This window comes from Pseudorasbora parva, chromosome 11, assembly GCF_024679245.1.
Source record: "Pseudorasbora parva isolate DD20220531a chromosome 11, ASM2467924v1, whole genome shotgun sequence".
In the NCBI taxonomy this organism is placed as follows: domain Eukaryota; kingdom Metazoa; phylum Chordata; class Actinopteri; order Cypriniformes; family Gobionidae; genus Pseudorasbora; species Pseudorasbora parva.
The window spans coordinates 23,740,486-23,758,040 of NC_090182.1; the positions used below are offsets into that span (position 1 = coordinate 23,740,486).

At 38.1% G+C, this 17,555-nt stretch overlaps 1 protein-coding gene across 2 annotated transcripts; it reads right to left on the reverse strand.

The window, feature by feature from the left end:
* Positions 1-3,660: 3,660 nt before the first annotated feature.
* pitx2 (paired-like homeodomain 2) lies at positions 3,661-12,493 on the reverse strand. Of its 2 annotated transcripts, XM_067456549.1 has the most exons (4): positions 12,114-12,493; positions 10,049-10,117; positions 5,724-5,923; positions 3,661-4,857 (listed from the first exon to the last, which is right to left on the reverse strand). In XM_067456549.1, exons 2-4 carry the CDS (start codon positions 10,092-10,094, stop codon positions 4,294-4,296), a joined length of 810 nt encoding a protein of 269 aa, XP_067312650.1. In that variant the 5' UTR covers positions 10,095-10,117; positions 12,114-12,493; the 3' UTR covers positions 3,661-4,293. The 2 variants fall into 2 exon arrangements, with proteins under 2 accessions (XP_067312650.1, XP_067312648.1); XM_067456547.1 differs by lacking the exons at positions 10,049-10,117; positions 12,114-12,493 and adding an exon at positions 6,605-7,144.
* Positions 12,494-17,555: the final 5,062 nt, after the last annotated feature.

Below are 17,555 nucleotides of genomic sequence, written 5' to 3' on the forward strand. Positions count from 1 at the left end.
CATTTATTTACTCTCATGTCGTTCCAAACTTGTAGGATATTATTTATTCTGTGGAAAACAAAAGAAGAGATTTACAAAAATAAGTATCTTTTTTTTTTAAGAACCCTTTCATTTTATGAACAAAAGTAGAAATATCTTCTCTGTACCACAGAAGAAGGAACGTCATACAGTTTGAACGTAAGTAATGATGACAATATTTTTGGGCAAACTAGAGGCAATGACACGTGAGGTTTTCCATGCACACTTCCACACCCATAATCCTCACATTCACACAAAATTCAAGCTCACCCCATCCGATGTTTGCCCACACTTTAGAAAACCTTCAGCTCAGTCAATGGGTCTGCTTGTACAGTGATGGAGGATCTACAGAATCATTTTGGGTCAGCACCAGCTGGCCTGTGCTCACCCCCCAAGTGCATTAGCATTGCTTGAGAGAGAGAGAGAGATAGAGAGAGAGAGAGAGAGAGAGAGAGAGAGAGAGAGAGAGAGAAAGAGAGAGAGAGAGAGATGCATTTTAGAACCTATTGAAGGAGGTTGTACATCCTACTGTAACTGTAAACTGTAGAGAGAGCTAGATTTGTAGTTGCCCTATATGGCAAATAGCTAATGAATGCAGTTTATTTGACTGCAAATTATATGAATTAATTCTTATGTTGTACAGTACTGTCTTTATGTAAATGGCAAGTTCATCATCAAATGGCATGAATGTCAGTGGATTTTTTTGGAACTGATACTTAACCTTTATGTTAATTAGCCGTGTGGACACCTGTTTTTGGACAGTGCCAATTAATTATCTCAAAATAGACAAATGTCAGCTGATTAATTGGCCTGTCCATTATTGTTATTCTACAAAAAATACGGACAATTTGTAGCTAATGATAATAATTATGCTAATTTGACGTTACCGGTATTGTGAGAAAAGTTAATATTGTATTGAATAACTTGGAAATATGAATGTTGCATTCCTTTAATTTCGGGACGTGTTGCAGGTCAAGCGCGAGAATGTGCGAGGTCATACCACCCCGACCTGGTTTAAATCGCTAACATCTGATTGGATGGTCTGTAATTTTTTTCTGAGATGGGGTGGTAACAACATCGCCGTTCAGTTTATCAACAGGACCTCTATGCAACACCGATGACTACAAACCTAATAAAACGGGCTTGTTGACCAGGCTAAATCTGAAAACCTATCTGATTATCAAATTTGTGAATTTAAATTTACAGATGTACGTGTTACTTAATGTTATAATGCTATATGCAATTGTATAATCAATAGTAAAATAATTAGCCTACTATTATTAGGTAAACTTATGAGTTGGTCAATCCATCCACTTGTATTACTAGCCAGTATGTAATCAAAGACCTTCACTCTGCTGTTAATTAGGTTGTGAGTTTTATATATTTACTATTTGACTAGCCCAGAATTATTACACCTTGGATTTCAGAAAGTGAGGGATTTAACGAAATTTGCAAAAACAAGTTATCTTTCTGATTATTTCAAATCAGAAATTTATCAAAATGAAAAAGGCCTACTGCAAACTGTCAAATATGGTTCCCCACTGTAAACTCAGTATGACATTTGCTTTAAAATACAACTGAATTGTAAGTTGTATTTCGAAAAATAAGTTTATTAAAAATGTTTCGTAAAAATAAATAAATAATAATTAAAAAAGATTCGGAAATGTTGATTTTATATGCTGAGGAATGCTATGTTTACTTCCGATATATAAATATTTAAATACTTTCGAAAATACAGACGGGTTATGGTAATTTTTGGAATAGATTATTAGGAATTGATATCAAGTAACTTGTAGCGTAGGCTATACTTGCAGCTACAACATGCATTAATACAAAGGAATTTTAACAAATGAACATAGGTAGCCTAACTGTTCCATGGACTTTTCAAAATAGCAAACAATTTAATTCAAGACGCAAAAGAAGAAATATTCCGCATCAGGGAATATCGGATGCATCTTCACAACATTTTCCCAAAAGATACCACTGAAGTGGCCTATTTTTTTCTTCTTCTTCTTTCAGTGCATAAGATAGGCTAACCAAGAACACGGCAAGACAACAGAAGCCTATGAAGAAAACTCGAGTTGAATGCAAAATTTTGGCGCTTCTCTTCGTCATGCAAGGACATGTTTTTAGTTTTCTGCTGATAATGCGCATTAAAATGCCTTACCTTTATGCAGTCTTCTAGAGAATAAAGGGAACAGCTTTTCCTGGCTGTGTTTAGGCCGACTGAAGGGTTGCTCTCTGGATCTGCTCTGTATTGCTCCCGCGGGCCCCCCGCTCACAGTGTTTATTGAGATGTGTATTGGGACCCCAGACCGTCATGTTGCTAGGAATGAATAATTTAGGCCTGGTTAGATTGAGAGCTCTTAACTTAGAGAATCAGGAATGTGTATTGTGCTCTGAAAAAAAGCTGATTTATGGTCTGTGGATTTTAGTTGTTTTAATGTAGACGTTTTCAATCAGCCTATGCGTATTACTTTTCATTCAACAGCATTATATTTTGAATAACTGTAATAGTAGCATTCAGTTTTACAATTTCCACCAGCCTTGTTCTTTCTGCCTCATTAATCATCACTATATGAGGGCATTCATGTTAAACAGCATGCTGTACCTAAAGTAAATGTTCAGTCATTCTGATCTGTACGCGCTGTAACATGCATTTCATGGACACACACTCTCTCTCTCACACACACACACACACACACACACACACACACACACACACACACACACACACACACACACACACACACACACACACACACACACACACACACACACACACACACACACACACACACACACACACGCCTGTCTCTGTAGTATACCTCTCGTTGTTTTGATAGCTCTTCTATAAATGAGTTTGACTGCTATAGAAGTCTTTTATCCGCAATATGCTAAAGTGCAGCTAATGGTGGACAAAAGGCAATGGCTAACAATAGTGACAATGTAAATGTTTCCAGAGAAAAGGTGCGCATTAAATTAAACATTAAATAACCACGCGAGTCACTTTACAATAGCAGTTAGCCTATATTATTATGAGCACCTGAATCCTCTTCCCACTCTTTATTGATTGTGTTTTACAGTAATTTAAAAGCTGCGAGCTTTCTATGTTTACAAACAGCTATTAGTTTTAATTGTAGGCTGTGCGGCTGCTGTGAGTACTATAATAAAAATGCAGTTTTGTTTGCATATTGCACTTTATCTTATTATAATAAGTCATTCATAATTCATGTGAGATATGAGCTTTTTCAACTTACGATCTGATGAGCTTAATACTGGACCTTCATAGGTTATCCCTTCACATTTTAATATTTTTTTAAGGAGTTCAGCCGGCAGATGGTTCAGTGATGTGTGGTCCAGGCTGTCCCGATCTCATTGCAATGTTATTTCAAGCGTCGGTGATCACTGGAGGCCCAGCCTCTAGTCAGTCTTGTATATTGGACTCCTAATCTGCTCGGGACATCTCACCCTCTTCACCGGACTTCCATGTCACGCTGATGTGTATTAGATACGTTTTCCCTTTCTCTCTATAAACCTTAGAAATGCCACAAAGCAACAATGTGTGCTACACAACCAGGCGAATGCAATAATTGTGAAGAGAACGTTTTGAAATGTTTTAGAACAATATATTTACTTCCATTAAATAAAACACAATAGTTTATTTTTGGGATGTTGAAAAACGAAACAAAAATTCCGTACCAAATATTATACACAGAGCAAAAACCAAGTTCATTTCGCAGAAACATTTGCGTATTATTACCCAGGGTTGCTATTCTAGATCTATATTCACACAGACATTTAATAATAAATTTATAATATCACACACGACTGGTGCGTTTAGTATGTACATTCCCTTGATCGCAAGCAAGACATGATTCCTGTACGTTTTCCACATGCTGTGTTAAACTGAATTCTCGAAAATGCTTAAGAGTTACAGCTTTCGCCTCTACAAATTGGAGATGATATTAACATGTATGTATAGCCTATATACAACCGTTCAGTCAATTGCTGTCCAAAAATTGAAACGTCAAAATAAATGAGATTTTTTTCTTTCTTTTTTTAATTATCCTAAACTCTTCACTGGCTAGTGTGCACTTGCTAGTGTAGAGAACAATCTTATTAGAAATGGCGCGTTTGCCTTCCGTTCCCGCTTGACATTCCATCACAGGATTGGACGCGTTTCAGTGGTTTATTCTTCTAGTGCCCTTGAAACAAAAAGTGTAGTCTCTCGTTCCCGGGATTCGGCATTGTAAATTCTACTACAATCGTCCCCTACACCGGTCTATCCACTGCGTACTGGCAGGCGCTGAGATTGGAGGCCGGGTTCTGCACGCTCGCGTATCCAAAACTCGAGTGCTGCTTAGCTTTCAGTCTCAGACTTGCAAGACTGGAGTTACAAGTGTCCCGGTAAACATACGGAGGTGTCGGCGGGGCGTAAGGGCACGCCGGCGTGGGAACCCCAGAATTTAGAGAAGGGTTGCTGAGGTTGTTCAAGTTATTGAGGCTGTTTAAGCTTGATCCGGGTACACCGGTGACAGCAGACGGAACCATACTGGAGGTCATGCTCATTGAAGAGATGGAGTTAGGTGGGGAGAACATGGTCTGAGAAGACAGAGGGTTGACGTTCATGGAATTGAAAAAGGGGAAGCTTTTGGTAGACAGAGAGGCCGACGTGAGCCCCTTTGCAGCCCAGTTGTTGTACGTATAGCTGGGATACATGTCATCGTAGGGCTGCATAAGTCCGTTGAATTGAGGGCCGAACCCGTTTTTACACAGCTCTGCCTGTTGGTTCCTCTCCCTTTTTCTCCATTTTGCCCGTCGGTTCTTGAACCACACCTGCAACAAATGTGGAATTTGTTTTTATAATTAGCTTACATAATTCATTCTTATTTAAAACACTGAATGCGACGATTAACGTTTTCAGAACTGCTGTCACCGTGGGCATTAAAACAATATTCGCCACTGCTCGGTTTATTTTTGGTAGATAAATGATATGGGGGGTGGTGGTGTCAAACTCAGTTTGGTTTCCTAATTAAGTCGCTTTTTATCAGTCACCCGCGGAATCTTGTCTGATCCCGGGAATCCCAATACACATCCATACAGCGGTCAATGTGCCGCTCGACGCTTTAAATGTGTATTCTCCCTAAGCAGGCGGAGACATACTAACCTTAAGTATATACAACACGAGAATGACAATCACAAAATACAAGCTTTACACCTCTTAAAAAGCGACCGTGTGACTCCATTAAGGTCATCGTTAAGGGCGTCACTTGTGTTGATTGCAAACAATTCGACTCACCCATAATTAGCCTCTCACCAAACAGTGACAGATTTATTTAAATGATTAAATAAAGTCCTATTTAGCATGTAACATAAATTAACGTCATGCAATTGATGTAGCGCATAGCCTAATTAAATATAACAGGCATAATCTTTACGAACAAAATAGTTTAAATAAGCATACAATGTTGGCTATATGCAACCCTAACAATAGGGTACAGCATAAGTAGCTATAGGCTTATTATTGTTTTAATTTTAAGTAGGCATAGGCTATTATAAGCTTGTAGGATATGCACTATTTTAATAGGCCTATTTTATTCAGTATCGTAAAATTATTGAATCGAATTAGCAAAAATCAAGTCTTCAATTTTTAGGGCTATTATAGCATGTTATTTCAATGCCATTTAATTGATCAAACTTACCCTGACTCTGGCCTCTGTTAAATTTGTCCAGACGGCGATCTCCTCTCTAGTAGACATGTCCGGATAGCGATTCCGCTGAAAAGTGGCTTCCAGTTCCTGGAGCTGTTGGCTAGTAAAATGCGTTCGTTGCCGCCTCTGTCTCTTCTTTTTCGATGGGTCATCAGTCGAATCTTCGTTTTTACTCTGTCCCTTCTCTTTCTCTGCAATGCAAAATGATACCGTGTATTAAATGAATGATTTAATTCAGGAGGAACAAGCTTCAAGCTTTGGAGAAGTCCGTGTGAGTGAGACGACGATCTAATTCCGTTTTATTGAATTGAAAATATTTGGCATCATGGTAACATACCAAGAGGTTCCCTGGTAACAACATAACGGGTAAGATTTAATTAATGATGTTCCTTAACTAATTTTCTTATGAACCGCCAATGTTAACATCCTTTTCTGGTAAAGCCAACAGTGCCGGTAAAAGAGGCTCACATGCAAATGCTCTTGAATCAAGATTATGAACGACAATGAACGCAATATGTCTTTTTCATCATAGAAAAAAAGAGAAAAGGAATCTATTGGAGTTGGGGAATGTTTACATTATTCTATACAAATTTGCCACAGAGCAAACATTTGCTAGAAGCCCACATTTTCCACACACAATTTAAGTAAATAAAGTCCTGTCAAAGGCCATGACTTATGTAGCCTACTTCAATAGCCTCAACTAACTGCCAGTTCCATGATATTTGCAAGCCTCGTATTATAACCCGCTCTGTTTTCACACTGAGAGAAGTTTTAAACAGTCTCTTTTCAAAGGCAGTAGGCTACCTCATGATAACTGACACCAAAACCGAAAACACTCCAGTTAAACATCTCTCCAGAGGACAAGGGCTTACCTACGGACTCTGGACTGGAGGTGTCTGAAACCGTGTGCACCTCCAGCCTATGTTTCGAGTCCACAGACCGCTGAAGCGGTTGCAGACTAGAGGCCATAGTAAGCGGCGCGTGTTTACTCCCGGTAATGTGGTGATGGTGGTCCAAACTCAACGGATCCTTCATAGAGGTCATGGATAATACAAGCGAATTACAGAGGGCTCACAATCAGCTATAACTTCCTCAGCGAAGATCACAAATACATTAAAAAAAATAAAAAATAAAAAATAAAATAAACAATGTGTCCAGTCGTGAAGTATCGGCAAGCGTTGTCAGTGCTCCTTTCCCACTCAAAGCGACACTCCACAGTTTTTTTTCACCGTTTTTTTTCCCGTTTTTTTTTTATTTTTTTTTTTTTAAAGAAAACAAACCCAGTGCTAACGAAAGTTAAAGTTTTTTTCCGACTGGGTAAAAAGATAGTTTCAACCGAGAGCTACAAGGAGAGCCAGAGTGACAGGGACAGGTATGTGATATTATATCCACTTGCATACACACACACACTCTCTTGCACATCACAGCGCTCGCTCTTCATTTCAGCTGTCCCTCTATCCGTCCAACCGAGTTGCTCTATGCGTAGTGACGTCACCCTAAACTCCGCCCACAATCTGACGGACCATTAGACCCTATACATGAGAGCTTTTATGGCCGACCGACTAAAAAACGGCCTTAAGAAATTAGAAAATTAAGCCTGTGCAGTTTGAGAAAGCCACCCCCTCTGCATCCAGTGGCTTCAGAGAAGAAACTAAAAGCTCAAAGAACATGAGTCCCTAAAATATCTTCATTGCACACCTGAAGCTCAACCTTTTCTCAACAGGTAGCCTATTATATCGGACACATCGTCCTGTTTTAACAAAAGTCTGTCAAATTAAAATAATCTCAATAGGAAATGACACAACAAAATATGAACGTGCTTCTTTAATGACACAAGATGCTCATCACCAAAGTTCCGCTTTTGACATGTTAATTGGACGATTCTTTGCGACTGTAAATTGACAGGGTTGACAGACCTCGTTAAATTCATTGGTAACGAACAGTCCAAGTCTTGTTGGATAATAGCACTCAATTATAAATGATAACTATATGCATAGGCCTGTAGAATAAATAGAATATCAGATATTTTGATTTAGGGACGGAAGCACTTTGGCGATACCTATTTGTGCGCCTCGGGCCCGTGATTAGGCATTTTCGCGGGAGAGAGCACCCACTTTGCATTTCTAGGCAACATTTAATCTGATAAGATGCCCATTTGGCTAAGAATTTAAATTGGGCATCTTTAATGAAAGCTTTCTTACCTTGTTGAATCAAGTTCTTTCAGAACATTTACTTATCACAACTAATTGCTTTATATTATTAAAAAGAAAAACATGTATTTATTTAAAAACACTAAATTATTTTTGTTTTAAATTATTTGAAAACGCTACATTTTTTTAAAAATCTTCAAATAATTTAGTTAGCTACTTTAAATGATACAATTATTAATATCACATAATATAAATTATTGATATTATCACAGGGGGTAGGCCTAAGTTTTTTTATAAGAGGAAAAAAAATTCGGGTTTCTTCTAAATAGCCTATTTTGAATAATTTATTTGTCATTCACATGGGTAATATAAAAAAATGTGGCTTTCTTAATTAATATTAAAAAACAAATGAAGCAATTAATAAACCACTGAAATCTAGTTTGCTTATGTCCCTGCTTGTCCTGTAAAATCACGCGACAAGCGTCGAACATACCACGCGTAAAAAAAAAAAAAAAAAAACGGATTCATCAATGACTGATTCATTTCACGCTCTTTGCACTGGATATGAATTTATGGCATAATATATGAATCTAGAGCCGAAAATCCTGCATAGGCCTACAGGTCTTTTTGCATGATGATGTGACCTCGTGTTCAATGCACTTGCGCCGCACAAGACACTGCACAGTTTCGGTCTTGTCTCACACTTGCCATTCAATTTAATTTGATTTATTTCGCGAAGCTGCTTCTATTTAATTATATAATAATATTTAATATTCTATATAATTATTTATTAGTTATAGGTAAATTAAAATTAGAAGTAGGCTACATTTGCACTCATCTAAAAACTAAAAACCTAAACCAACCATGATTATTCTAGACCTTAGATAGAAAATATAACATGAATGCTGTGATTGTGTATATTTACGCATATATTTTAATAATGCGCATTGAAATCCGATAGGCAAAAGTTGAATAGCTCGATTCTTTTTAAACGGACTGATGGCTATGGACTGGATTATTGCTCTGTATTTATTCTGGACCCTCAAAAATTCTTCCGAGCGCTCTAACTGCCTGCTGTGGATTATTGGCCATGGCGCACCACAGAGCCATTAATTACCAATTCAGTCAATATGAGGGAGACGACAAAGCCTTTTCCATAGGATTAAGAGGACATTAGATTCTTCCATTAGTATATTCCTCCTCACGAGGAGGCTTTCATTACACATTTACTTTCCCCCGAGCCTATCTAACAAGCGCTGCATATATTACTGCATTGGAGACGAGATTGTCGGTAATCAAGTCGCTCGAATGTCTTTTCCCTTTTACTTTGCAGTTTGCATTTTTGTATGCACTTTCTCCTTGTACTATCTGCTGATACAGCTCATAGCCTATACCATATAGCCAATAGAAAATGCCAATGGGAAATGGCAAACGGACTAACGGGATTAAATTAGTTTTGTGGTTTGTTCTCATTTTCTTTTAATTAGCTTAATGAAGATGCCAGATGATATAGAGACCGGGGGTTATGTGCGCACTAAGTATTAACCTTTAGGCTTACAGTTTCCCCCCAATTTGATTTATGCTAGAAGTGTCCTTGTGCGGCAAATTATAAAGTACTGGAGAAAATTGTTCATTTGCGCTTAATTTACATCATACTGAATGTTCATGCGTATTAAATTTATAATGCATTTAGCGTCTTGTACTAGATATACGTTTGCATAATTTTAGCGAGAACGCACGTGATGATCTAACTACATTCTATGCCCAAGCATTTCAGTATTTTAGTTTGAAATAATTCAGGATATTTTAGAGACCACAATCCTGTAAAACCACACAGACTTTGCCTGTAACATAAATTCCCAGGAGGGAGCTGATACGCGGCATCATGAAGACGTTCTCACATACCAGTGTATACTGTCCTACCACCAGATGTCCATCTTTGACTATAAACGTCTAATGCTTTGCCTATAACCAGTCATACGTCAAACACCAGCAAAGATGTTTTACTCACGCTTTTCTTTTTATATAGACCCGTTTTTCTAACTGCGATCGTTTATAGGCCAGACAATGTTGTGGTGTTTGTTTAAACCAACTAAATGAATTAATGAATCCAGACCTTCTCTGGAGACAATGAGGGTGGCTTGTCATTCACCAAGATCAGCTTACCTAATTGAGCACAGGTTGATGCAAGTTTGCGGCAGTGGGAATCCATTTGATAGATTATACGTTGAGCACCTGTGAGAAAAGAGAAACGTTAATTTTTGTTTTATTTAAAAATGTATAAAACGTTTATGTCAGGAATAAAAATGTACGTAGGCCAACTTCTGCGTATGTTTAGCTTCTACACATGTATGTCCATTACTTTATAAAGCTATCTGATATATTTTAAATCTATTGTAATATATTGGATGGATCCTGTCTGTAATAGGATGTGCACATTCCTCATCATTTGTTTTGAAATCCCTTGGCGCTTGCTCGAGTCCCTCCTAATTAAGACTCGTGTCTCCAAACGCACATGAAAACAACGCACAAAGAGGAGAGGCAGAGCACCGTGCGTCGGTGGGAGAAAGAGAGCAGTTTGAGCGCACGAAGTTGAGTGATTCCGCGGTAAAATCAGAGGATTAGTGTCTGATTGAGATGTCTGTCGGTTGGATATTACAAAATTCATTATCGCAGCTCTATACTAACCCGATATGAAGTAACACAGATGGGCCTTTATTAGCCCAGGCTTCAGCTGTTTGCTTATGATAATTTCAGTCGGAAATTTGCATGCAATCCTGCTGTTAACCGTTTTCCCTCTCAATTTTTCTCTCTCCGAATGCAACGCTTTACTTTAGCCCTCCCCTTCACCTGCCTCAGTCGCATCTGTGCCTTTAGTAGGCTTGAGACTCTGGAAATTAAATTTGTGTACGTTTCTTTGTATACGTGTGCCGAGAAGGCCTAATATGCCAATATCCTAATGCGAGGGCGAAAGTCATTCATCTAAATGCTATTTTGAGATTATAGTACAAAACAAATGTTTCTAAATAAGTTTCTAAATTATTTATTATTCCAAGTAGCCTCTAAAATGTCCAAGTAAAGTTGGAAGTAGTTCTTCTGAGTGTGTTCAGGGCACAGGCCATTTTGATTTCGGCTACTTCTCTCGGCTATTTTTTATATTTGTAGTAAAAATAAAAGAAAAGCAAACAAACAAAAAAAGCAAACAACGAAAACAACTGAATTGTTGTTAAATATGTATTCTGCCAAGGCAACTTTCAAACTGGAAAAGGTAAGGCATACCCACAAGTGATAGTGAAAGATTAGGCTATATGCAGTGTAAGTGGCGTGGCTAATGAAGCGCATCACCAGAGGAAAATGGGAAACTTGTGGATTTTTGTTGTGTAGGCCTATTTTTTATTATTATTATTATTATTATTTTAGTCTATTTAAAACTTAGTTCACACAATAACAAAAAACAGAACAAACTACTATTACTGATGATGATGATAATAATGATAATAATAATAATAATAATAATAATAATAATAATAATAATAGGCCTATGTGTTTGAATGATTAATTGGGGGAAAACTGTATTATTCTTTTTCATTTGTGATATTGTTTTCAGTTGATATTAGGGATAGGAAGATGATAATCGTATTGCGCCTAAAATGTATTGTTTTTAGTGTTGCTTGTGTATTTTTTGTAGCTAAATTTAATTTACATAATTGGGAAAAAAATAAAATACTGTATTAGTTTACAAATTTCACCAAATTTGTATTTGCATACATTTAACTTTTGCTATCGAAAATTATAAATAATAATTTAATATTCATATTTTATTGTAAATTCTTAATTTAGTTATCCAATGTTAAAACCAAAAGGAATAATTTCAGGAGCGTTGCTACTAGCCTTTAAAAAGCAATTAAACCCGTATGGTTGTTTGCTGGTTTTGAAAGCAAATTTCGTTAGCATGATTTATTTCTGCTTATGAAAACCAATGATACATGTGTTAATGTAAATGACACGCTCTAACTATAAAGTTGTCCCTGTCCCGTTTGTCTCGCAGTGTTAACGATATATTATTATCAACTGCAAAGTCAAGGTGAGACCTGCCAGAGCATCACTTATCATGCCTCTCCATCTATCTACACTAAAGCTGAAGTTCACCCATGGCTCGCAACCCTGAGGTGGAACGAATTCCTTCACTTGCATTGTCTCACATTCAAGATAGGGTGTCATGTGCACTTACCAGTAGGCTAGTTGTTGAAAAGCGGCGCTTTGCAGCCGTGCCAGTCTTGATTTTCTTTTCGTTATTTAAGAAAGAGATAAATTCCACACTTCCGAACAAGTTTATCTTTGCCCTTGATGATGTCCGGGTATAAACTGGTGCTACCAGGTCCAAAAGGAACGCAGCCTCTTCTTCCTCAGTGAGAACGATTAGGGATATTTCTGGGTTCTTTCAAAGAACACGAAAACATAGGCATAGGCTATGTTACCTTAAACCCAGAGTGTCTTAAGCTACAAACTAATAAGCTGCTTTAGAAACTCATATTCTGCATAGCCTCCACGACCGCAACTTTTTTCCGCACAAAGACGCAGAGAGTGGTGCATTTCCCCCCTCTCACGAGCTTTGACTGTCAGCGCGTGGGCGTGAGTGAGAGTTTGTGTGTATAAGCGCGTGCGTGTGCATGCGTGCCACAGTGGGTGTGTTTGTATGCACAACCAACACGTAGAGTGTGTGTGTGTGTAAAGGGTGAACTTTGTGATGCGAAACGGTAGGCTAAATTAGATAACAAATCAGCCATTAAAACACGATAGGCTACGTTAATTCAGCGAACAAAATCCACCCGACAAACGCCAAAAACTCTGGCTAAATATGAATCAAAGTAAGATCTTTTTTTTTTCTTCTTTTTTTTAAATAACTGACAATACATAGCTCGATAAATGTCACGGAGCATCATAAATAAAAAAAGCCAACAGACTGACATTAAGACTATTTTTTTCCCTTTGTAGCTATACTAGCCTAGGCTTTTATTTTATTTCATTAATGTATTTATTTTTTGTTTAATTTAATTATTAGTATTATTATTAATATTTGACCTAACCTTATGGTAAGCCCTATATATTATTGAACATTGTTGTCATCAAATGCTGCAGGCTGTTATTTGCAGAATATACCATTTTATTTTAATTATTGTATTTGTCCTAACATAGGCTATACTAGCACAGGTAGTCTTGACAGTTTTAGTTCAGAAGTTAGAAGGCCTGTTTGTAGATTTGACTCGATTCATACAAATGGAGTAGGTTTGATTTATTAATTTTGTTATTTTTATTACATTGCTGTAATTTAAAATACTAACTTATGTTAAAAAGTGTGTGCTTAAACAGCATCGGCCAGGTTTAAAAATGAAGTGAACAGCTGGCTTGGATGCAAATGATCTTTAAAGATCCGCGTGCACCGGACTGATTTCCATCCGCATCTCACGCGAGCAAAGCAGACCGGACGAAGGTTTCACGCGCCTAATCCGTTTTTTACATTGTGGGTCATACACCCATTAAGCGAGTAATTAATGCGCCCAGCCATGGGGGAATTCCCAAGCCTGTGTTGGAATACCCCGCTCTCTCTGTCACAGCGTTAATAGGCCTGGGAGCCTAAAAAATGACATTCATGTTTATATATAATTCCGCACGCCGCATGACGGTTATTATCTACTGCAATGATTCCATAGGTGATACAAAGAACATCAAACAAAAACGTGAGCATCGTTTTGTTTGTTGCAAATAAAATAAAGTAGGCTACAGTCGCTATAACAGCCCGACGTGTATATAAATTGTTGCTTAAAATAATAAAATATGTAATAATGTAACTAATTAGTTAAAGCTGTTTTTGCAATCGTTTAATATACTGCTTAATAAGGAAAACTATTTAGCAATCAGTCCTAATTTCCGTAAATCTGCCTTTTTTGAGCTTTTCAATTATAAATGAAATGGTTCCACAAAAAGACCATTTTATATTATCTTTAGAAAATCACCTGTTGTGACTGGTCTACGGAAATCTGTTTAAACATAATATTAATAAGAGAAACGTTTAAAACTAAATAATTAGCCCACATTAAAAAACTTTTAATCGTGTAGACGTGTACCTTACACAGCCAAGAAAATACTTATCTAAACCTAATTTAACCGCTCAAGAACCCTAACGTTTTTTTTTGATCGAGTGTATGTCGATCACATCCGTCTCATCCGAGCGGTTCTGTGGGAGCGATGCGTCCTCACATCGTCCTTACCTTCATCTGGCAGCAGCTGGAGCCTTTGCTTTCTCACGCTGAAAAAAGCCTGCAAAGGAATGCCCAAAGTTCAGAAAAAGGGGTCGCTCGAAGATCTTCATGCCTCGGGGGCAGACCGGCGGCTTCTTTTCATTTCTGCCTCGTTATCGATTCGCTGTTGTCATCTTCGGGCGTCGTAGAAGGACACTTGAAAGAATATCGTACAGGGCTCAGATGTGTGGGCTGAAATGACCCGAGAAAAACTCTTCACTAGGGCATAAACCTCCCCATGATAAGACACTGATGTGTTGTGCATATGATCATTTTTAATTGATAAATATAACGAGATGCATAGAAATATGTCTGATAAACTATTGGGTGATGTTAGCATGCCTTAATTGTCGAATAGCCCATTAGTTAAAATGACAATTTCAATATTAACTCCTGAAGCTGGGTCAGTAAAGGTGATGCAAAATTATGTTCAGCTTTTGCATCTTGTCTTTTCAGATGCCACTGTGTTTTGTTTATCTCAGTAACAATATCTAATAACTGATTGGATATTTTGTATGCCCTCATAAAACAGGTATTTTACCAAAATTAAATAGTTTTTCAACATATTTCTTGGTGCAGTATAATGATTTGACTCTCCTGGCAAAAGACGGAAGGTGTGAAAGATCTATTTCTATCACAGTTTAGACTCCCCGACATGCTGGGTAATTGCCTCAACATAACAAATTATTTTTGCTTTTGTTCAGTTTGGATTCATTAAGGGTGAACTGAGTTTCACACAAGGAATCAATTAAATATGACTTAGTATGTCAGGCTGTGGGCACAAGAAATAACTGTATGTTTCATTATTATGCCATTCAATACACAAGGAGCTCTGTTTGCTCAACCAGAAAAGTGCTGTAGTTTGACAGATTATTGATGTAACCCAGATTATAATCACAGTGCTGTTTCATAGATTATATTCAAACAATTACTATAAACAGGGGTTGTCACACACTACTGTCTTCGCAGTGTTTTTTTTATATTTCCAGTGTTGCTTGTCAGAGTAGTGCACACAAAAACCACAAACCATTAAACAAATCAGTTTATGTACTGCTAATATGTTAGACGAGCAGTATTACCATGACAAGCGACTTTATTGTGGGTGTAAATTCTTTATGATGGCTACGTTTTATTAGTAAGGAAGGTAGACCTGTTGGGGAGTGATGAATTTAATGAGGGAAATAAAAAAAATGGGAAAGAGCGACAACATCCTAAGACATTGTGAATTTCCATTTGCCAGGCTGATTTGTAAGATTAGCTAATATGCTCAAGAGCCCTTCATTAGCCTGATGTGTGTTTTACAGACGGATCTTGAAATGGCTAAAAAGGATTTCAAAACCAGCGTCTAGAGCGTGAGAATATTCTGGAACGCACTGTGGTGAACATTTACTGTCATGACCAGGCCTATGAAGGACAAATATGGCAGGCAGTAGCAGTCAGTACCTACACACACACCACACTGAACCCAACAGCGCTGTAGTATATATTTAAAAAACACTCAACTGTTTGTCTTGGGTTGATATGATATTAACATCTCATTTACCATGGTAGCAAAAACTTTCACTGATGTAATGTGGTTTTGAATGTTAAATGATTTAATATCTAATAGTTTATTGCAATGGATAAGGCAGTGTTACTTCAGGTTAAACTAGTCTTCCTATTTTTATATTTATATTTATAGTTACACGATCAGGCATAACATTATATGAAGTGAATAACACTGATTATCTCTTCATTACTGTACCTGTTAGTGGGTGGGATATATTAGGCAGAAAGTGAACATTTTGTCCTCAGATTTGATGTGTTAGAAGCAGGAATAATGGGCAAGTGTAAGATTTTGAGCGAGTTCGACGAGGGCCATATTATGAAGGCTAGAAGACTGGGTCAGAGCATCTCCACAACTGCAGCTCTTGTGAGGTGTTCCCGGTCTGCAGTGGTCAGTATCTATCAAATGCGCTCCATAGAAGGAACCGGCGACAGGGTCATTGGCGGCCAAGGCTCTTTGATGCACATGTGGTCCGATCAAACAGACAAGCTACTGTAGCTCAAATTGCTCAAGAAGTTAATGCTGGTTCTGATAGAAGGTGGAGTCCATGTCTCGACAGGTCCGGGCTTTGTTGGCAATAAAGGGGGACCAACAAAATATTAGGAAGGTGGTCATAATGTTATGAGTTGCTCGAGTACCTTTTTTTAGTAGAAAATAAATATGTGAGTGCACAGTGTTAATTACAGATGCAGGGGAACCAATAAACAGCTGGAGTCAGCGAGTGAGAGCGGTTAGTTGTGGTGATGCCCCTGGGTTGCTGGAGGGAAAATTGTCCAAGAATGAAATTGAGGTAATGAGACAAACATGATGGACTCCAGCACACGGTCATCAGCAAAAGAGATCAGATGGTTACTGAACCATTGACAACAACTGCTCAGGTGCAGCACAAACCTCCACCAGAGCCAGCTTAGTGTTTAATTAGTCCACTGTGGCTGAGAGAGACAGATAGACAGAGGGAGACATAAAGTGAAGAGGAAAGGTCATATTACCAATATTGACAGTGCAAGCATCTTTTGTGCTTTTACCTTGATGCTGAGAATATTTTATGTTGCGTTCATCCTGACACACAAATCAGCTCAGATTTACTATTTGGTTGTGCGTTAATCCTCGGGTGAGACATTGTGTGAGTGTTTGTGTATGAAGGGTAGAGAGACAGTCTCTTTGTGGGGGGTTGCTTAATCCACTCCCTGTGTGAAACTGTTGACATTTGTGCCTTTTTTTCTTCATTATGTGCCTGTGCCTGTTTTCTGCTGGATTAGCCCTAAATCTCCTATGCAACACATTCAGCATGCCACAACTTTAACTTCATCAATAATGGATGAAGAGATTGTAATCTGAAATCATCAAAGAAAGTGTGAGAGGAGGACAGTTGCTCTCCAACGGTGGAGTTTTTATTTCAAGTCTACCTCTAAATTGGCGATACCGACTACAATCATTTCTTCGGGCTGGGTAGTTTTTGCCGATCGATACGTGCAATATATGGCAGTGGAAGTGGCTGTGGACAGTGCAGTGGGTGGCAGGAGGGAGAGTGGGGTGTGTGTTCATATGTGTGTTCATGTTTGTCAGAGTGTGTATCTTGCCTGTGTGTGCTGTACTGTTTCACATTGATTGTGTTTACTCAAGCTTCTCATTGCTGCCTATTACCGGAGACAGGGAGACACGCCCTGCCCTGATGCGAGGATAAAGGAGATTAACACACACACACACACACACACACACACACACACACACACACACACACACACACACACACACACACACACACACACACACACACACACACACACACACACACACACACACACACACACACACACACACACACACA